Here is a 23,159-nt window from a genome sequence, read left to right as displayed (position 1 = left end):
TGACAAAGTTGTTTCAAGTTGAAATGTCTTCTTTCTCTATGTACAGATGCTGCCCAAACTGCTGAATGTTTATAGCACTTTCTTTTATTCTATTTTTCTGCAAAATATCTGCATTTTTTTGATTTTCATGTAAAATATTTATTATTTATTGTCAGCTAGTTCCACAGATCCAAATAAATAAGTTTCTTCTGAATACACAAATACCTGAAAGGATTTATTATTGACTACCTTGTATTTATGACGAAGGAAGACACAAAATGCTGGAGTAACTCAGCGGGACAGGCAGCTTCTCTGGAGAGAAGGAATGGGTGACATTTCGGGTTGAGACCCTTCTTCAGACTGTATTGTATTTATGACCCTTTGTTTTGGAACACGCTGATGGTTGATAACAAACCAAAAAACACAATAAATAAATAGACAGTGATGATTTAAGTATATAATTTAAAGATGAAGTTCCACTAACTTGTGTAAATTGTAAAAGCTTTATTGTTTTATTTTAGACAGAGAATCTCTATTTTTGCCATTAACCATACATTGATTGTCTGTTTGTGTGACTCATTATTCATAAAATAAAGTAATAAACCATCTTAGGAAGCTCCCCAATATACTCGGAAGGATAAGGTTCTTGGAAGTTATGAAGAAACATGGTTGAAACTGCTTGGTTTGTATTGATTTTCCATTTACGGCTCGGTTACGGGACGTTTCAGCACCCGGTGCGGCTTGGCCGCGGGGCCTTCAATCGCCCGGTTCGGCCGCGGGACCTTTCAGCGCCCGGTGCGGCTCGGCCGCGGGGACTTCCATCCCCTTGCGGGGACTGTGCGGGTCGGTCGGGGACGAGCTGTCTGTCCGTGGGCGTGGGGAAGAGAGTGGAAGTTTTGTAGCCTCCATCACAGTGAGGGGGTGTTTGGAGTCACTGTGATGGATGTTTGTGTTGGGGTCATGTGTCTTGTGTTCTTTTTTTTGTGTGTGACTGCAATGTAATTTCGTTCGGTACCTCGGTACCGAATGACAAATAAAGCTCTGTATTCTGTATTCTGTATTTTATCATCCAGCAAGAAAATATGCTATTTTTAATTCTATTAAAAGCATCTGAGAATTTGCTTCCACTGAATTCCGTGTTGAGCTGATGCACCAAAGATAATTACATAAAACATGCAACGTTTTTAATATTCAGTAGTTTTTGCTTTGTAAAGGTTGTGGATCATTAGCGTCGCTGATCATTAATGTTTGGTCACTAACCACTGAGTCATTTAATGTTTCGTCCCAAGTATTTTCCTCTGGTAGCGTGTATTCCATTTTCTCCTGCGCCATATCGTTTAGGATCATTGTAGATAAAAAATGAGAGTCCATATTTCTGTCTTCTGAATCATCTGAAATACAAAACATATCTACTCATAACTGCAAAAAATCTGGAATAAATCAATCAATCAAAAATATTCTTTATTCCATGAAAAGTCAAATACCTATCCTTTCAAGCATTTTCCATGACTATGGTATAGAATATAGTTACTTTATTTTTTATCTGTACACTGTTGACAAATTGATTGTATTCATGTATAGTCTTTGACTGGATAGCAGGCAAACAGTCACTGTACCTCGGTGCACGTTATAAACTAAATTATAAACTAAACGAATATAGTGAAATGCTTTGTCTTGTATACAATCCAGTAAAATTATCGTATACATAAGTACAATCATACATAAGTAAAAGTGTGTAACAATTGAGTAGTGTAAAGTAAAAGATTTCTTCTGAGATAGTACACAAAAAATTGCCACATTTCTGCCACCATCTTGTAGCTTTCAAGAACCAAGTTATTAAAAAAATATCAGGGGTTAGGAGAGAAGGCAGCAGAATGGGATTGAGAAAGAAAGATAGATCAGCCAGGATTGAAAGGTGTAGACTTGTCGGGCCGAATGGCCTAATTCTGCTCCTAGAATTTAGGAACATGAGATATGGAGCCTTATCTTAGCATTGAAGGTCTGTTATCCCGGTGGTGGCACTGGATCGGTGATGTAGGGGTTGGCCTGGACTAGCAGAGCTGTCGGTACCTACTACTGCCACTCTATGCAGTTGCTACAGGCTGCCCCCGATCTGCGCAATCATTCTACTTCTGCGAGGCTTCTGTTTAATCTATACCAATAGTATTAACCACCAGTTACATCAAATCATTTTGTACTTATACCAGGGATATCTGCAGCTCCATTCTGGATGAATTTGTTGACCTTTTGGTCAATGGGCCAATGAAGATGGAAAGGGGAAAAGATGTTCCAGTACCAGTTGTAGATAATGAGGCTCTTCAGGTCAAGACACTCGAGATAGATACGTAACCATCACAGATATTTCAATCTAGTATCCACATTCTTGCAAAGTACTAAGTGTCAGTGATGCCCGTACAACCTCTCAGACATTAAAAAGTAACACTTGTAAATCCTTCAGGTTTTAAGTTTTTACGGCAGATTTTAATGTTAACTCAATTTAGTCTCTCATTGCATTTTTGTACCTATTTAATATTAAATATATCTGCTTAATTCGAGTCATAGTCATAGAGCACAGAAACGGGCCCTTCAGCCCAACTTGTCCATGCTGAGCAAGATGCCCCATCTACACTAGTCCCACCTGCCCATATGTAGCCCCATATCCCTCTAAACCTATCCATGTACCTGTCCAAATGTCTTTTGAATTATGCTATAATACCTGTCTCAACCACTTCCTCTGGCAGCTCGTTCCATATACCCACCACCCTCCGTGTGAAGAAGTTGCCCTCAGGTTCCTATTAAAAATTTCCCCTCTCACCTTAAACATATGCCCTCTGGTTCCTGATTACCCTGCTCATAAGATCACATAATAGGAGCAGAATCAGGTCATTCGGCCCATCATGTCTACTCCACCATTCTATCTCTTCCTCCACTTGATGGGCTGAATGGCCTAATTCTGCTCCTATCACTTTAAAACTAGGATTAAGAATTGGAAATATTTAATTTCAGGATTGTTTTGATACCCCTAAAAAGAATTTAATAAGAAATTAGCCGGAAGTGTTTCCTTCTTGTCTCCAGGTTTCCTTCTTTCTTCTTTCTTTCTTTCTTTCTTTCCTTTTTTCATTTTTATTTTATTTTATCTTTCTTCTTCTCCTTTTTCCTCTTTTTTCTAACTGGGGGGTGGGGGGGAGGGGGGTTGTGGGTGGGGAGATAATACAGAACAATACAAGTATAATTGAATTTAAAATGTATAATCGAATTTATAATGTAGGTACCATCGCGTACTATGAGTATCATACATAGTATATCATACATAGTACATCATACTATGTATGAACATGTATTTGTTTTGTTAAAATTTAAATAAAATTAATAAAAATTAAAAAAAACAAGGAGAGAACTGTGGAAGAAATTCAGCCGTGAAAGAGTTAATCCTGGTGGGTGTCTTGTTTAGGAGACTGTCTTGCTTAATTGATTAACAAATGGTCGCAATATTTGTGTGAAGAAGAAGTGAGTGTTGTTCTCATCTCGTCCCAGATGTGACCGTATCCTGTGTTTAAGTTTACTTAAGGAATTTGCTCACTGACACATTTTGTATCTTGTTATCGGGTTACATTGTACCGGATGAATTATGGTGAACTACCTGTATAAAGAGCCTTAGATTCTTTCCTACTTTGGAGCAGCAGCGACCTCGATTTAGAGAGCTGAGTTCCCCGTGATACCACGCTAATAAAGACTGGTGAAGAGAAAAAAAAAAAAAAAGAAAAGAAAAAGAAAAAAAAATCGCATGATAGGAGCAGAATCTGGTCATTCGGCCCATCATGTCTACTCCACCATTCTATCTCTTCCTCCACTTGATGGGCTGAATGGCCTAATTCTGCTCCTATCATTTATGGCATGACATTATGATCTGTATGGCCCCTGGTTTTGCATCTCCCTGCTGAAGGAAATGTCCTTCCTATTAACTTACTGATTAGGAAGATACCTTGCCGGTTCCCCTGTTAACATGGGTGCCTGTGAACTGCTTTATACATGGAACTATCATTAGCATTCACATGCAGCAGCTTTGCAGGTGGAAATGTTTAAACAAGATGAGAGAAAGCACTGCTTTTTAAAATCAGGAAGGGAACTCCAGGAATTATAGATCATTTTACGAACATATTTTGCAGACCAATCATGGATGGAATGAGTGAATTGTTTGAATGTTTTCAGAGCCAGCATGGATTTATGCGGCTAGAGGGAAGATATTTCTGGATGTTACGTGGGTGGTCGTGGTATTGGTATTGGTCTATTATTGTCAAGTGTACCCATAGACAGTGATCCAGAAGGCATTGTGGAAATTGCCTTTAAACAGGGTGTTAACCAACATTGGTGGAGTTAAATGCAAATTATTGACCTGGCTCAAAACTTAGTAGGAAATGGAGTGAGGGTAGCAGGTAATTACTTCAATTCTGCAGGAAGCAATTATAATCAACTCCTGATTGACCAGCATTTGATTTACTGGCTTGTAGGCTAAACAAGGAAGTTTTCAAAGACGCACCCTGACTGTTAAAAAAACACACGTTTCCAAGCTTTAAAAACCTGCCACCAGAGAAATCAACAAAAATCCAACCGCAGAAAGAGTGCATTAACCATAATCAGTGATTTAACCTTAAGCTTATAGTAATGTACAGTACACGGAATTACCACCTTAGGCAATCTGTCGTGGTCAAGAATGATTTGCTACCGATTCCAAGGAATGGAAGCCAGCCAAGCACAAATTAAAAAGCACAAAAAAAGGAGTCTGAGGAAGTGCCCCGACCTGAATCGTCACCCATCCTTTTGACCCACTGGGTCATCACCCATGACCCACTGAATAGCTCCAGCACTTTGTGTCTAACTTCGGTGTAAGCCAACATCTGCAGTTCCTTTCTACCCAAATTATGTTAACTGTGTGGGATGGGGGGAGGGCGATATTGCACACCAGCTACCACAGTCTTGACAAGACAAAGAGCTGGTCTAAAGACAGTAGTTGTAAGATGACTCAAGACCAGGGTCTAATGTACAGATTTAGCAAGCGCACGTATGTGAGCCACTCGATAGCTGCATATTTTCACACACACACACAACTGGTAACAGCATCTGCATACTGTTTCGCTGCCCCTCCCCCCCCCCCCCCCCCCCCCCCTCAGCTCCCTCCACCTTCTTAGTAAACTATCTTTCAATAAGATCATGACTATCTTTTACTTCACCATCATTCTCCTGCATTAACCCATATCCCAAGTCCCTTAATATCAAAATATGAATGCCTTAAATCTTACTGTGAATTAACCTTCACAGCTACAATATGTTGGTTGGAGAAATCCAACTTCCTTCTGATGAAGAAACCTTTTCTAATTTATTACCTCTTTGCTTGTGAATTTGCCAGCTAGGTTGAAGAGTATTCCTGCATCTACCCTGTCAACTTGTAGATTTCAATACGGTTTACATTCACAGGGAGAGGTGCAACAATTCAGTGGCACGTCTGGTAGAGCTACTGCCACACAGCTCCAGCCATCTGAATTCAATCCTGATCTCCACTTCTGTTTGTGTGGACTTTAAACATTTTCCCTGTGACCATGTGGGTTTCCTCCCACATCGCCAGGATATGCACTTGGTAGGTTAATTGGCCACTGCAAATTGCCCTAATATGCAGCTCAATGATAGAAATAAAGGCACAGAGTGCCGTAGTGATTCGGAAGGTCAGGCAACTTCTCTGGAAGACGTGGATAGGCAACATTTCAGGGCGGGACCATACTACAGACTCCGAAATGACCTACAACATTACCTATCCATGTATTCCAGAGATGCTGCCTGACCTGTTGAGTTACTCTGGCATTTGTCTTCTTTTTTTGTAAACTAGCATCTGCAGTTCCTTGTGTCTAGGTCAATGGTAGAATCTGGGGGTTGATGGGAATTAGGAGAATGCAAAGGGTTAGGGCAGGATTATTACAGACATAGATGTTTGAGGTCAGCATCGTCTCAATCGGCTGAAGGGCCTTCCTTGATAATGAAGTGTAGAGTTCAGATGAAATTTGCAGTGCAGATGAAATTGGACTTGATTAAAGATATTGATAAAATGTAGCCAAATAACATGTTCCAGTGTGGCTGTGTATTGAAAATGGTTAAAACTCATGTGCTGTGCAAATGAGACCGGTTCAAAAAGACCCTAATTCAGATTCAGAGAGATTAGTAAAGCAAACAAAATAACTAATTGAAAGCAATTGAAAGTACACATATACCAGTGATTGGCATCTTCAAAGCGTGATTCAATAAGAAATGTGCTCCTCACATCCATGTGCTCGTAGATGGTTCTATGAGCCTGTTCGAGAACAGGTACAGAAAATAAATTCAAAAGGATATTAGAGTATTGTGCATTACAAATAGAGAACTAGAATAAGTGAGGTTAGAAGTTAGGCTACAGTCATACAAAGCTCCAGGGGACCATATCAGATGCAGTGCAAGACGTTTTGGACACATATGCATGATTCTGGTGAATCAACACATTGTTCCTCAGTCCTGGATAGAGTGGATGTAGCTAGGATGTTTCCGCTAGTAGGAGAGTCTAGGACCACAGGTCATAGCCTCAGAATGTAATGACATTCCTTTCGGAAGGAGATGAGGAGGAGTTTCTTTAGTCAGAGGGTGGTGAATCTGTGGAATTCATGGCCACAGAAGGTTGTGGAGGCTGCCAATGGTTATTTTAAAGGCACAGATGGATAGATTCTTGATTGGTGCTGGTGGTCAAGGGTTATGGGAGAAGGCAGGAGAATGGTTTTAAGAGGGAAAGATAGATCAGCCATGAGTGAATGGCAGAGTAGACCTGATGGGCCAAATGGCCTAATTCTGTTCCTATCACTTAAGAACTTATGATCTTATGCAGATTTGATTCACCACAATTGTTCTTGGACTCCTAAAAGGTTAAATTAATGAGAGAGATTATTAAAGTGAAAGTTGTAGTTGCTGGAAATTAAGAAGATTACCGGAAAAACTGATTATGTTTTCAAGATAATAAGGAGAACAATTAAACCGGAAGCAAACTACGTCCACTGCATGATAAACAGAAAATGCTGGAAACACTTAGCAGGTCAGGCTGCATCTGTGGGGAGAGAAACACTGTTTGTCCTAACTCTGTTTCTCTTCCCACAGATGCAGCCTGGCCAACTAAGTGCTTCCAGCATTTTCTGTTTATCATGCAGTGGACGTAGTTTGCTTCCGGTTTAATTGGTCTACCTTATTATCTCCCTGGATTGCTAGTCAAGTAATTTAAAATATTGTACCATCCATGGGGCTTCAGAAATATTTTTAAAAAGTGCAGCTACTAGCAATTCAAAGGCATGGTTATATTCTGCTCATCTGTTAAAATTTTTGGCTGAGGGATTTGTGCATTAAAGTAATTCCTCTCCTTCACCCAGGGAAGCAAAATTTGCATGCACAACATAAAAAAGTGTTTTGGACCAATTTATACATTGGCATGTGCACATTGTTAAAGCCTTGTGGCTCGACTGATCGAATCGAACAAAACCGTTTACGCAAACAGTGGCAACATACCATCATATGGAATTAATTTGAAGAGCCCGGCACAATCTTGAGAGTTGGTGAGAATAACGTCCAAGGTGATGTAGAAAAGCTTGGCCTGCTCCATTCTCTGCTCCTTGCTAAAGGCTGCAGTGGCATCATTGGACATTTCAAACAGGGACCGCAGAGGCGTGGCGTATTCAAGGATGCAGTGATGAGGCTAAGATAGAGCAGGATAGAATGTTAATGTCACAGGTAAACTAAAGGAGCAAAAATTAAAATAAACTGCTTTGTATAAACTTTGTATAGAAGGCTTAGAGTGATATGGGTCAAACGTAGGCAAATGGGACTTGCTTAGAGGCGGCATGTTGGTCAGCATGTAGGAGATGGGCCAAAGGGCCTGTTTTCATGCTGTATGACTCGAAACATAGTAAATATAGTTTTAGTTTTTTTTAGGTTTAGAGATACAGCATGGAAGCAAGCCCATCGAGTCCACACTGACCATCGTTCACCTGTCTACACTAGTTCTATGTTATCCCACTTTTTCATCCACTCCCTACACATTAGAAGGCAATTAACTTACAAACCCAAATGTCTGTGTGATGTGGGAGGAAAGCGGAGCACCCAGACAAAACTACATGGTCACAGTGAGAACGTGCAAACTCCACACAGACAGCATCAGAGGTCAGGATTAAACGTAGATCTCTGGCTCTGTGAGGCAGCAGTTCTACCTGCAACGCCACATTATATAAAAACATTTGAGCACCTGTATATCTGTTTTTTCATCTAAAACAGTTTCTGAATGTATTCAGTCAAAAATAATGATCTGATCATGATCATTGACTTCAAATCCACCAGATCCACTCAGATCAGCTTGGGATATGAGGAGCTCTGAATTCCCGAGCACAGACTGAGGTCCAGCCTTCTGCTCTAGTTCATAGCCATTCAGCAGAGCAGCAAGGACAGGTTTAAACCCACACCGCTGGAGTAACTCAGCATGTCAGGCAGCATCTCTGGAGAACATGGATGGGTGACGTTTCGGGTCGGAACCCTTCTTCAGACTGAAGGTAGGAAAAGGCCAGAACGTACAGGTATGTAGGTTAATTGGCTGGGTAAATGTAAAAATTGTCCCTAGTGGGTGTAGGATAGTGTTAATGTACGGGGATCACTGGGCGGCACGGACTTGGAGGGCAGAAAAGGCCTGTTTCCGGCTGTATATATATGATATGATATGATAAAACAGGACTGGCAACAGATGACCAAGGAAGGGCGGAGCCCTTATGGCCCATTGTTGGCTGGGGAAGAGGTGATAATGAACGGATGCAAGGATGCGAACAGTGGAGCTTGTAGGATGAATAAGGTGGAGTAGGAGCGGGGAAGAGAGAGGGAATGCAGGGGGTTCCTCGAAATTAGAAAAATCAACGTTCATACCACTGGGATGGAAGCTGTCCAAGTGAAATATGAGGTGCTGTTCCTCCAATTTGCACCTGGCATTACTCTGACAGTGGAGGAGATCCAAAACAGAAAGTCAGTTTGGGAACGGGAAGGTGAGTTCAAATGTTTGTCCCACTCCAGGTCAATGTCGAACAACACTAAATATTTAATGGAATATCCTTGGGAATTCACTTCCTGAATGTAAAAGACGATTCATTATTATTAAGAAATCCATCCTGTACCTTTTTGTGTTCATCATAAATTGAATAAATGCTGTTCTTGTAACTTCTTTCTCTTATCCCTGCTCTGTCAATGCGGAGCTCAGGTAGATTGTCAAAAAAAATTATCCTATTGTCCATCTTTTCGAATTTGTCGTAAACTTTACAGCTGAATGGAATGAGGATATACAACTTCTGGGTTCCATTAAATTCGGGTAAAGTTTTCAATAAACGGCAATAATCCTGTACTCTTTCTTCCAGGGCTGATAATACAAGACAACAGCGTTAAATTAACCAGTATCCCAAAACAAATATTAGCAATATACATTTGTGAATTAGACATGTAATTTTAAATTAAAAGTGAAGTCAGAAATTAGGAAGTTAATTGTGGCCCGTTAAGACCGTTTCATTTAACCAGTACAACTGCCGCATTGCCACCATTTATCTAATCATTCGGAGCAATTTACAATGGCCAATTCACCTACCCACAAATCTTTGGGCGGAAACCAGAACACCCAAGGGAAAAATGCATGTGGTCATGGGCAAACTGCATACACAAATACACACAGCACCGGAGATCAGGATTGAAACTGGGTCACGGAAGCTACGAAGCAGCACCTTAATCAACTGTGCTATCTCTTCAAAATGATTTGAATGCATTGTAGGCTGTAAAAGTGAAGCTCACATTCTCTTGTTTTTTTTATTTTGAATGAACAGAGCTCCATGGCTGAATTGGATTTGGATGGATTTGCTACTTGCAAATACTGTCATGATTCTTATGGACGTAAACATGACTGGAATTTGAATTGACCATTAGAGTCACTAGTCAGATGAACAGTGTTCCCAGAATCAATAAAATAACAACACCTACTTTAATCTCGATGGCAGAGTGATCAGATAACCCACAAACGTAGCAGTGGTCTTCAAAAGCAGAATGCATAATAGGGGAAGTCGGAATTTATAAAAGCAACGTTTTAAATCTCAAGCGAGATAAAATCCTTGATCATTCTCTCATGTGAAAAGATGGTGATCATCTCCATAAGGACTTTAGTTAACAAATTTCAAATAATCTATTTCCAGTCCTGCACTAGATGGACATCTGTGTTAGCAACCTAATAATAGAAGCCCATGCAGTCAGCAGAGGTATGAACCTTGATCGGTCGGAAGATTTTTAGATTCTAGACCTTACCCCAATATTGTATCCGTGACCTGAATGGCAAAGGTGATGCAAGATTGACTGGCCTTGACAGCAAGAAAGCATGTCATTTTGTCATCTGATGTTAAATAGGATAAGGCAGCATGACCAGAGGCTGATGTGAAACTGGTCAAAGACACTTTTTAGTTTAGTTTAGAGATACAGCATGGAAACAGGCCCTTCGGCCCACCAAGTCCACGCCGACCAGTAATCACCCATACACTAGTTCTATCCGACAACACGAGGGACAATTTACCGAAGCCAATTAACCTACAAACCTGCACGTCTTTGGAATGTGGGAGGATGTGCACGTCTTTGGAATGTGGCACCTGGAGAAAACCCACGCAGTCACAAGGAGAACGTTCAAGGTTCATACAGGCAGCATCTCATAGTCAGGATCCAACCCGGGTCTCTGGCGCTGTAAGGCAGCAACTCTACCACTGTGTCACCGTGCCTCATAGATGCTTCTTTTTTTTAAGTTAACCACCTCTCTGAACATAATCGGGGGAAATATTAGCATGTAAAAATGCACCTCCCTCTGACGTATCAAAGTCAACGTAGGATAGCTGACCATCATGGTAATAGAGTCCAACTGATGGAGCAGCTGATTTTGTCTTCTCTGTCAATTTCTTATTTTTGGGACAATAAATGCTGTCACTGCGGTTTGTTCCACACCCCAAGAATGATTAGCAGTGTGGTGGCAAATAAAATGCCAACAAAAAAAACATTCAAATCAGGAGCCTTGTAGGTTAACTAGCCGGAGGGAAAGTATCCTTAAATTAAACCAAGGAAATTCAAGAGACAATGTAGTGAGTAAATCTCTGAGGGATTTTCTGTTGCATTGTAAAGTGCTATACTTCATGGATATGTTAAATATAAAACATATTCTAATTTTAAATATTTTACTTATGGCTGAGATTCATCAAGTTCCTGGCTCCTATTAATAGGGTATCAGCACAATTTGAATACTGTAGACATCTCAGTGCTGGAAATACAGTTGTTTATAAATAATGCAATAAATCTATTAAGATCCCCCCTCATCCTTCTAAATTCCAGTGTATACAAGCCCAATCGCTCCAGCCTTTCAACATACGATAGTCCCGCCATTCCGGGAATTAACCTAGTGAACCTACGCTGCACGCCCTCCATAGCAAGAATATCCTTCCTCAAATTTGGAGACCAAAACTGCACACAGTACTCCAGGTGCGGTCTCACCAGGGCCCGGTACAACTGTAGAAGGACCTCTTTGCTCCTATACTCAACTCCTCTTGTTACGAAGGCCAACATTCCATTGGCTTTCTTCACTGCCTGCTGTACCTGCATGCTTCCTTTCATTGACTGATGCACTAGGACACCCAGATCTCGTTGAACTCCCCCTCCTGCTAACTTGACACCATTCAGATAATAATCTGCCTTTCTATTCTTACTTCCAAAGTGAATAACCTCACACTTATCTACTTTAAACTGCATCTGCCATGTATCCGCCCACTCACACAACCTGTCCAAGTCACCCTGCAGCCTTATTGCATCTTCCTCACAATTCACACTACCCCCCAGCTTAGTATCATCTGCAAATTTGCTAATGGTACTTTTAATCCCTTCGTCTAAGTCATTAATGTATATCGTAAATAGCTGGGGTCCCAGCACCGAACCTTGCGGTACCCCACTGGTCACTGCCTCCCATTCCGAAAGGGACCCATTTATCCCCACTCTTTGCTTTCTGTCTGTCAACCAATTTTCTATCCATGTCAGTACCCTACCCCCAATACCATGTGCCCTAATTTTGCCCACTAATCTCCTATGTGGGACCTTGTTGAAGGCTTTCTGAAAGTCGAGGTACACCACATCCACTGACTCTCCCCTGTCAATTTTCCTAGTTACATCCTCAAAAAATTCCAGTAGATTTGTCAAGCATGATTTCCCCTTCGTAAATCCATGCTGACTCGGAATGATCCCGTTACTGCTATCCAAATGCTCAGCAATTTCGTCTTTTATAATTGACTCCAGCATCTTCCCCACCACTGATGTCAGACAAACTGGTCTATAATTACCCGTTTTCTCTCTCCCTCCTTTCTTAAAAAGTGGGATAACATTTGCTATCCTCCAATCCACAGGAACTGATCCTGAATCTATAGAACATTGAAAAATGATCTCCAATGCTTCCACTATTTCTAGAGCCACCTCCTTAAGTACCCTGGGATGCAGACCATCAGGCCCTGGGGATTTATCAGCCTTCAGTCCCATCAGTCTACCCAAAACCATTTCCTGCCTAATGTGGATTTCTTTCAGTTCCTCCATCACCCTAGGTTCTCCAGCCCCTAGAACATTTGGGAGATTGTGTGTATCTTCCTCAGTGAAGACAGATCCAAAGTAACGGTTTAACTCGTCTGCCATTTCTTTGTTCCCCATAATAAATTCCCCTGTTTCTGTCTTCAAGGGACCCACATTTGCCTTGACTATTTTTTTTCTCTTCACGTACCTAAAAAAACTTTTGCTATCCTCCTTTATATTATTGGCTAGTTTACCCTCGTACCTCATCTTTTCTCCCCGTATTGCCTTTTCAGTTAACCTTTGTTGCTCTTTAAAAGAGTCCCAATCCTCTGTCTTCCCACTCTTCTTTGCTATGTTATACTTCCTCTCCTTAATTTTTATGCTGTCCCTGACTTCCCTTGTCAGCCACAGGTGTCCCTTACTCCCCTTAGAGTCTTTCCGCCTCTTTGGAATAAATTGATCCTGCAACCTCTGCATTATTCCCAGGAATACCTGCCATTGCTGTTTTACCGTCTTCCCGGCTAGGGCCTCCTTCCAGTCAATTTTGGCCAACTCCCGCCTCATGCCTCTGTAATCCCCTTTGCTATACTGTAATACCGACACTTCCGATTTTCCCTTCTGCCTTTCCATTTGCAGAGTAAAACTTATCATGTTGTGATCACTGCCTCCTAATGGCTCTTTTACCTCTAGTCCCCTTATCAGATCAGGATCATTACACAACACTAAATCCAGAATTGCCTTCTCCCTGGTAGGCTCCAGTACAGGCTGTTCTAAGAATCCATCTCGAAGGCACTCTACAAACTCTCTTTCCTGGGGTCCATTTCCAACCTGATTTTCCCAGTCTACATGCATGTTGAAATCTCCCATAACCACCGTAGCATTACATTTTTGACACGCCAATTTTATCTCCTGATTCAACTTGCACCCTATGTCGAGGCTACTGTTTGGGGGCCTATAGATAACTCCCATTAGGGTCTTTTTACCCTTACAATTTCTCATTTCTATCCATACTGATTCAACATCTCCTGATTCTATGTCACCCCTTGCAAGGGAATGAATATCATTCCTTACCATCAGAGCGACCCCACCCCATCTGCCCTCCTGTCTGTCTTTTCTATACGTTGTGTACCCCTGAATATTCAGTTCCCAGCCCTGGTCCTCTTGTAGCCATGTCTCAGTGATCCCTACAACATCATACTTGCCCATGACTAACTGAGCCTCAAGCTCATCCACTTTATTTTTTATACTACGCGCATTTAAGTACAACACTTTAACTTCTGTATTTACCTCCCCTCTCACATCAGTCACAATTGGCCCTGCCCTTAATTTCTTTTTCCCTCTAGAACTTCTGTTCCCCTTCTTCCGAGAGTCTTTTGCAATATCTCCTGTATTCCCTTTTTTTACCTCATCTTCATATTCACAATTTTTCAACCCCTCCCCCCCACTACTTAGTTTAAAGCCACAGGTGTCGCACTAGCAAACCTGCCTGCCAGAATGTTTGTCCCCCTGCTGTTAAGATGTAACCCGTCCCTTTTGTACAAGTCACCCCTAGCCCAGAAGAGATCCCAGTGGTCCAGAAATCTAAATCCCTGCTCTCTGGGATCCCGACGGGCGGTAACCTTCCTTAATTCCAGCAGTGCATACAAATTGTTAACTTGTAGTGAGTCCAAAAACGAGCGTTATTATCAAAAGACTTTATTCTTAGTAAAAACCGTAACAAGGCGCAACACACTTACTTTGGACACACACTACTTAACTACTTTCGGCTGGAGCCAGAACTAGCGGGCTCTGAAGCTACTCCATTTACCAGAGCTGGGGCAGCGGCTCCCGTCGGAGTTGATGACTGAGATGCTGACCTTGGTGGGCGACCATCAGCCGTGTATGGTTTTTGAAGCGGCATTTCGTGAGAAGCTACCCCGGGACGTCAGGCTAGTGTTGGCCGACGTCTCGTTTGAAGACCCGGTAGCGTTCGCTGAGAAGGCCGACGCGCTCGTCAGGGAGCTGCACACCCGAGACGACTCGGTTAATCGGGTCTCGAGGCCCAGCGGCAGTCGGTGGAGCGGCCGAGAGAGCGACGGATCGGCCGCTATTTCGCAGTCTGCCAGCCAAGAAGGGGCTGCGGAACATGTTTATTGGTCGCGGGCACAAGCAGCACGGCAGAATAGGCGCGGCTGGTGTTTCTTCCATCGGCGGTGGGGTGGTGCATTTCATTCCGACCGAGGGGCCGCCGGTTTTTGCCCGGGCACGGCGCCTCCCACCCGACAAGCTGGCCATGGCTCGAGAGGAGTTCTTGAACTTGGAGAGGCTGGGAATTGTTCGGCCTTCAAGTAGTCCGTGGGCCTCCCCCTTGCATATGGTTTCCAAAGCATCTGGGGGGTGGAGACCATGTGGGGATTTCCGACGACTTAACGTGGCAACACGGCCGGACCGCTACCCGATTCCGCACATACAGGACTTCTCAGCTAGCCTGGAGGGGCTACAATTTTTTCAAAGATCGATTTAGTGCGGGGATATCATCAGATCCCGGTCCACCCGCCGGACATCCCAAAGACGGCTACCATTACTCCGTTCGGGTTGTTTGAGTGGTTGCGCATGCCTTTCGGCCTTAAAAACGCAGCTCAGGCATTCCAGCGGCTCATGGACCGTGTGGGTCGAGGGTTGCCGTTCGTGTTTATTTACCTCGATGACATTTTGATTGCCAGCCGTTCGGTCCAGGAGCACTTAGTCCATCTCCACACTATATTCCAGAGGCTGCAGGACCACGGCCTGATTCTGCACCTGGCCAAATGCCAATTCGGCCTGTCGGTGGTAGATTTTTTGGGTCACCGGGTTACATCGGCCGGTGCCACCCCATTGCCAGCTAAGGTGGAGGCGGTCCGCTCTTTTCCACGCCCTACTACCATCAAGGGATTGCAGGAATTCGTGGGCATGGTGAACTTTTATCACCGGTTCGTGCCTGCAGCAGCTCGGGTCATGCGCCCCCTTTTTCAATGCCTCGCGGGTAACCCTGCTGAGTTGGTATGGTCCGCAGCTGCAGAGACGGCTTTTGTCGCGGTCAAACAGGCCCTCGCCAATGCCACCATGCTGGTGCACCCGCGCTCCTCCGCCCCCACGGCGCTGACGGTGGATGCCTCAGACGTGGCGGTGGGTGGGGTTTTGGAGCAGCAGGTCGAAGGTCAATGGCAGCCCCTGGCGTTTTTCAGCCGGCAGCTCTCGCGAGCCGAGCTCAAATATAGTGCGTTTGATAGGGAGCTCCTGGCCCTCTATTTAGCAGTCCGCCACTTCCGTTATTTTTTGGAAGGCCGTTCTTTTGTGGCCTACACGGATCACAAACCTCTGACATTCGCTTTTGCTCAGGTTTCTGATCCGTGGTCGGCTTGCCAGCATCGGCACCTCACCCTAATTTCGGAGTTTACCACCGATGTCCGTCATATTGCGGGTAGGCTTAATGCTGTTGCTGATGCCCTGTCCCGGCCGGCCATTCCCTCCGTGGCCGTGGTAGGCGGACAGGTGGATTTCCAGGAGCTATCGGAGGCTCAGCGCCTGGAAAAAACGGCCGGGGTGTACGCCTCCACAGCCTCGGGACTGCGTTTGGAGCAGGTGGCGTGTGGCCCCACAGGTACCAAGTTGTGGTGTGACGTTTCCCTTCCACGCCCTCGCCCGGTGGTGCCTGCCGTCCTGCGGCGTAAGGTTTTTGAGGCCATTCATGGCCTGGCACATCCGTTCATCAGGGCGACTTCAGCCATGGTGGCCGCCCGGTTTGTCTGGCACGGCCTGCGGAAGCAGGTGGCGGCCTGGGCACGTGCCTGCATTCCGTGCCAGACTCCAAAGTTCATCGCCATGTCCAGCCCCCATACCAGAGATTCGAGGTTCCCCCCGTCCGTTTTTTCCACATCCACGTGGATTTGGTGGGTCCATTGCCCTATTCCAGGGGTTATACTCATCTGCTGACGGTGGTTGATCGGTTTACACGTTGGCCGGAGGCGCTCCTGTTGTCGGACACCTCGGCGGCCTCCTGTGCACGGGCCCTGGCGTTGCATTGGGTGGCCCGTTTCGGCGTACCGGCTATCATCACCACAGATCGGGGAGCCCAGTTCACCTCGTCCCTCTGGGCCGCGCTGGCACAGTTGTATGGGTCTTGTTTACAGCAGACCACCGCCTACCATCCCCAATCCAACGGGATGGTTGAGCGCTTCCATCGGCAGCTGAAGGCGTCCCTCTGTGCCCGACTGACCGGCCACGATTGGGCTGACCAGCTGCCTTGGGTCCTCCTCAGCATTCGTACGGCCCCAAAGGCCGAGCTAGGCACATCCTCGGCCGAGCTCGTCTACGATTCGCCCCTGCGGGTGCCGGGTGACATTCTCCCTTCCGCCCCCGCTTTGCCGCCGCCCGTTACGTCGGTGTTGGGTTCCCTCCGGGCACGGGTGGGTTTTCTGGCTCCAGTCCCGACCTCCAGGCACGGAGGCACGGCAGTCCACGCCCCGTCGGACTTGCGGGACTGCGATTTTATGTTCCTTCGGAAAGTTTCCCACCGCCCCCCTCTTCGGCCGGTTTATCAGGGCCCGTTCCAGGTACTTAAGAGAGGGGCTGTCACTTTCACCTTGCAGGTGGGTAATCGCCAGGAGCTCGTTTCGGTATCCCGGCTCTCCGTCGCCTACGCCCTTCGCTTCCGTGGCCCCTCCATCGCCTCCGGCGGCGGCGGCCTCCCCGGCGGTGGGGGCCTCCCCGCCTCCCGTCACATTGGCGGTATCGGTTTCCCCCCTCCATACGCGTTCCGGGACGGAGGTCCGGGCACCCGTGAGGTATGGTTTCGGGGGTTCTGGGGGGGGGGTCATGTAGGGACATACGGATTAGCGGGGGGGTCTCGAACCCTCGGTTGGGCTAACGGGTCACGTGGTGCGGGAGCGCGAGGTATAGTTGTGTCTGGCGCCAAACTGGAGAGATGAGATTAGATTATGTTAGCAGTTAAGTAGTGTGTGTCCAAAGTAAGTGCGTTGCGCCTTGTTACGGTTTTTACTAAGAATAAAGTCTTTTGATAATAACGCTCATTTTTGGACTCACTACAAACTAATAATTAGTATTAGTTATACTAATACTGGCAGAAACAGATATAGAAATTGCCTGAAGAACTTAGGAACTCCTCTTGCACAATTGCCCATCCTTTCCTGGTCACTGACTTTTCCATTACATTTGCTACATGTTGTTCAGATTCATGTGAATCAGAAGCCTCTTATGTGCTCTAAGTGGAGACTACCATTCCACAAACAATCTGTTTTAAGAAAAATTGCCAATCATTAGTTTGCCAATACAATGCAGTGTGCTAATCACTCTGCCCATTGTTGTACTGATTGCTAGTCCTTTTCCTTTTTATTAATCTGTTATTAACCTCAATATGTATATATTACTAAAACACTTGTTTATTTGTTCCCCCTGTTCCCCCTGTATAAAATGCAAATACCATTTCTTTTGTTGCATAAATAGGCACCAAGGTCTCTCCCTTGGGTATAAAGAAACATTAGAAATGATATTATACAAAAAAAAAATGTCTGTTTAATATTTAACATTATGTTTATAAATGATATGCAAATTCAGTAGATGGTTAGGAAATTAATCAGTGATTTGATGTTAGTTGTTCAACAATAGATAATAATTACATTTTAATGCCACCAGTCATAATCTCTTTTTATACAATAGGGTTTAACAGTACTTACAAGGTGAAATTAACTTCAAGTAACCAAGGTAATAAGACCAAGCCAATCCATGAGCGACATTAAACTTATTCTTCTCACAAATTGTTGATATTTGCGCTGGTGTGGGATCCTGTAAAGTAACATTTGGACATGTATTACTTTGATTAAAAAGTACATTCCTTTATTTAGTAGATTCAGGTAGCATAGGTGATGAGAGCAGGTATTGAGGGGGGTTGTTCTGGGAGGCCAGAGCTAACTGTTGAGCCTTCCTGAGGTTAGACACAAAAAGCTGGATTAACTCAGCAGGACAGGCAGTAGGATCTCGACCCGAAACGTCACCCATTCCTTCTCTCCAGAGATGCTGCCTGTCCCTCTGAGTTACTCCAGCTTTTTGTGTCTATCTTCGGTTTAAACCAGCATCTGCTGTTCCTTTCTACACAGCCTTCCTAAGGTGTTGTGGGCCTAATTCAATGAACCATCAGTGAAGGGAGGTGCATCTACATGATTAGGTTTTTTTAATGAGCTTGTTAACATGCAGGGAGCTGATTATTGCATTTGGAGTTAGTTATTATCCTTAGCATTAGTTGGTATAATCAGTTTGGATAATACTTTAGCTTGAGGCTTTGTTTTCTTGGTTGAGCGCTTATCCTGGTGTTATAGCACAAGTATTTTGTGTTTTCATTGTAATTTTGAGATTTGTTTTTCAATCAGTCATCCACTTCGTTAGTGTAATGTTTTGTGATTTCAGAATTAAAAGAAAATGGACCAGAAACTTTCCAATCCTTCAAATATAGCTCACTAATTCCTAAAATATGAACAATTCACACTTAAATATATACAACGTTTACACGTAGAATGTGAAATTATGCAATAGAAAATAAAACCAAAATATAAATTAAAACTAAAATCAAATCTGCAAATCCTTTTTCTCAGTTCAGAATATTTTAGCTCGATTTCCAAATTATAAATATGTTTGTGTTAGGCCCTTTGTTCCTGAACAGGCAGTTTTCGTGCTTCTGACCGATATTCACTGTGATATGTAAAAACAATGCAAAAATGCATGAATCAACAGGGATGTTGTAGTGAGCAACTTGAACTTTCCGATATTGACTGGGACTTACACAGTGCAAAAGGGTTGGATGGGGCTGAATTCGTTAGGTGTATCCAAGAGAAGTGCATGAAGCAGAATGAGGGAAGTCCAACTGAAGGAGTGACCTTACTATATCTTGTGTTGGGAATCCAGAATAAGGATGGAAGTTAAAGGAGCCATGGATGGCCAACGAGGTTGTAAATTTGGACAAAAAGGAAAAACAAGCCTACATATGGTTTAGGAAGATGGTCTACGTATGGTTTAGGAAGATGATATCAGACAGGGCCTTTGAGGAATAGAAAGCAAGCAAGAAAGAAAACTAGTGCATAACGAAAAGAGCCAAAAGGGGCCTTAAAATGCCATTGGTGAGTCAGATTAAAGAAAAGCCCTAGCCTTATTATATATATATACATTAAAACAAAGAGGTTAACCAGGGAGAAGGTTGGACTGCTCAGGGATAAAGGTGCTAATTTATGCTTGGAGTCAGAGGATGCAGGCAAGGTACCAAATGTCTACTCAGCATCTCATTTTTCCAAGGTGAAGGATATGAAGGACAGTGAGATCAGTATGGGGAAGACTAAAGTGCCAGGGCAGTTTGAAATCATGAAGAGGGTGGTGTTTGGGGAATCAAGGTGGATGTCCTCAGGGCCTGATGGGACCTATCCCAGGTTACCGAGAGAAGCAAGAAAGGAGAATGATGGTGTCTCGATGAAGATCTTTACATCTTCTTCAGTCCGATGACCAATATTAAGTTCTGGTCACCCCATTACAGGAAGAATGTGAAGGCTGTGGAGAGGGTGCAGAGCAGGTTTACCAGAATGTTGCCAGGTTTAAAAGGTATTAACTATAAGAAGAGGTTTGGACAAACTTGGATTGTTTTCTTTAGAACATTGGAGGTTGGGTGAAGAATTGTTAGAAGTGTATACAATTATGAGGGGCATAAATAGCTAGATGGAATGTCAAGTACTAAAGGCCATGGCTTTAAGATGAAAGGGATAAATTTTAACGGAGATTGGCGGGACAGGTTTTTTTGTCACGAGAGACATGGGTGCCTGGAATGCGCTGCCAAGATGATAGTGGATGCAAATACAATTGCAGCTTTTTAAGAAGTTTTTAGATAGGTACATGCAAGGGCCTGTGCCTGTGCTGTAATGTTCTATGTTTGCCTATTAATGTTCTAAAGCTAGAACTACCAGAGAATGTATTTTAATCTACAGCAAATTATTTTGGTTAAGATATCAGTATAGTTTCAGTCCTTCATTTTTCTTTGAATTTACCACAGCCTTGACCAACCAAGAGATAAAATTCATCAGCACAGTTGGCATCAGAAATAAATCTAATAGCATACAAGGCTTTCTAAGATAATTATTTTGTTTCAATAAATAAATACTTACAAAAAATCCCACAACCTTGAGCAATGAATAGCAGAAACAGGAAGAGCTTAATTTCCATCCCAAAGAACTCAAATTATCTACATGATCATTTATGTCCCCTTGAGCTTCGCAGCAGAGCAGAATAAAAATTACAGTTCCACAGCCACATTCCTTAAAATTAATTGATGCAGCGAAAGCCTTCCAGCTGTTTTTATATCTGCAAGATAAATGCAATAAATATGTTTGAAAGTGCTGTTTGAAAGTGCTGTAGTAATTTGGCAGAGAAGAAAACAAACTCATATTTAAAAACTGCGTCTCAATTTTCAAACTCCCCACAAACCAGAATAAATTAACTAAACGAGAGCAAATCACATGACTGCATTTTTGCAGGAATTAATATTATGTAAAAGGATTCTATAAAAATCCTTGAAATAATTGTTTTCTTTTTTATCATTTGCTCTTAACATGTATAATTAACAACCCAGATTTCTATTTTGAACAGACAAATATTATTGCCCTTGGAGTGTCAATGGTGAGAAATCCATTGTTTTTGGAAACCCGAATGCTTTGTTCACTGCAGAAGCCACAGCCAATTTTAAAAGAAAAATTGGATAATTATTTAAAGCAATAACAGACATGATGACAAAACAGGGGATGTGGTCAGGTATTGAACTGAGAGGCAGCTGATATACGATGGACAAATTGGGCTCCTTCTATGCAAATAAAACAATTTTTATGTGAAATTTTCTCCAATTTGTTATTTTTTAGTTACAGATGATTTTATATTTTAATGTGATGCTATTTTGCACAATTAGTTTTCTTAAAAGTTCCAAAATTTTTGATAAATTAGCTATTAATTGCATAGCAATTATTTCAACGTTCAGCACTGAAATATCATTACTGGAAAATTGTTCTCATTCTCTAAAATTACATCTCTGCAAATAACCCAAGCATTTGCTTTTGTTTTAATCCACATGATTGTGGGATGGTCTAAAAGTTATCACTACAGCAACAAAATAAAAGTTGGATGGATTGGATTCAGTTTAATTTTTGTTTTTTCTGGGAAGATTCAACTGGTTCCTATAATATATTTTTCATTATCAACACCAGCTAAGCAGATGGCAGAAAATGCAACTTGGAAAACCAATTTAGGAAAGTAATGGATCAAATGTTATCCATAAACAAGAATGATGAAATCTAATTACTTTTTTAACATTCTTGATATAGAGTCAGAGTCTTACAGCATGGAAACATGCCCTTCAGCCCAACTTGCCCACACCAGCCAACAGGTCCCATCTACACTACTCCCACCAACCTGCATTTGGTCCATATCCCTCTAAATCTGTCCCATCCAGGTACCTGTCAAATTTTTCTTAAATGTTGCAATAGTCCCTGCCTCAATATCTTACATTTTAAAATAGGAAATAAATTCACCCAAAAATCTAAAATAATTGAAATATACTGCAAACAAAAGTTTGCGAAGGGTAATGGATAACATTTACTTTCATGTCATACCAATGTAAACTTTGATAATATTTCTTCTTTAACCACTCTCTTTTAGCTATCTATATACTAAAACTCTTGTTTGTTTGTTTGTTTGTTCCTGAACTACAGCCAAAACGGTGCACGATAGTGTGACAATTTTAAGCCCACCTTACGTCATCCCTTCGGTGCTAATGGAAGAAGTTCATTGAAATCGGTGTTATATATTTAAAGTTATTCACATTTTAAAGTTTAAATCTATCTCCTAGGGAGGGAGGGGGTTGGAGAGAGGGGGGAGGGAGGGGGAGGAGGGAGGATAAGGGGGGTTGAGGGGGATGGAGTGGGGGAGGGGAAGGGGAGGGGGGAAGGGGAGGGGGAAATGAGGGAGGGGGAGGGGGAGGAGGGGATGGGGAGGGGAGGGGGAGGGAGAGGAAGGAGAGCAGCTGCACCAATGCAGGAAAGGTTTGGACCCAACAGGTCCACTTGTTCGAGTAATATATAAATACCTTGAAGGGATGTGTCTGCACTCTTCGAGGAACTCACAAAGCTTTTGGATAGTTCTTGATAGAAACAATATGAAAAGATGAAACAAGATGTGCTGCACAATCGCATTTACTTTTCTCAAAGAAAGCATAAAGGAAAAAGATGCAACCATGACAATCACGGAGGACCAAGCAGCTGCATTTCCACGAGGCAAGGGTATGTCATCTGAAAATAACTGTGATGAAAAACCCATCTGCAAAAGAAACAGACACTGTAAATATGAGTTGCAAAGCACCGGGTGGCGCCACCAGCAGTGGCTGCCTCACCAACAGACTGCCTGTCCTTTCTTCTTTTTGCTATTTTTAGTATGTGTTAAAAAAGTATGTGTTAGTGTTCCTTGGTTTGTTTCAT

General features: G+C 43.0%; 1 protein-coding gene across 1 annotated transcript; it reads right to left on the bottom strand.

Moving 5' to 3' along the window:
* Positions 1-514: 514 nt before the first annotated feature.
* On the bottom strand, positions 515-23,001 carry sting1 (stimulator of interferon response cGAMP interactor 1). Its single transcript, XM_078411088.1, has 6 exons — positions 22,772-23,001; positions 20,805-21,000; positions 18,342-18,450; positions 9,189-9,427; positions 7,546-7,732; positions 515-1,370 (listed from the first exon to the last, which is right to left on the bottom strand). Exons 1-6 carry the CDS (start codon positions 22,999-23,001, stop codon positions 1,171-1,173), a joined length of 1,161 nt encoding a protein of 386 aa, XP_078267214.1. The 3' UTR covers positions 515-1,170.
* Between the last annotated feature and the right edge of the window lie 158 nt (positions 23,002-23,159).

This window comes from Rhinoraja longicauda, chromosome 14, assembly GCF_053455715.1.
Source record: "Rhinoraja longicauda isolate Sanriku21f chromosome 14, sRhiLon1.1, whole genome shotgun sequence".
In the NCBI taxonomy this organism is placed as follows: Eukaryota; Metazoa; Chordata; class Chondrichthyes; order Rajiformes; family Arhynchobatidae; genus Rhinoraja; species Rhinoraja longicauda.
Note: the sequence above shows the minus strand (reverse complement) of the source record. Positions and strands in the feature narration are given on the sequence as shown.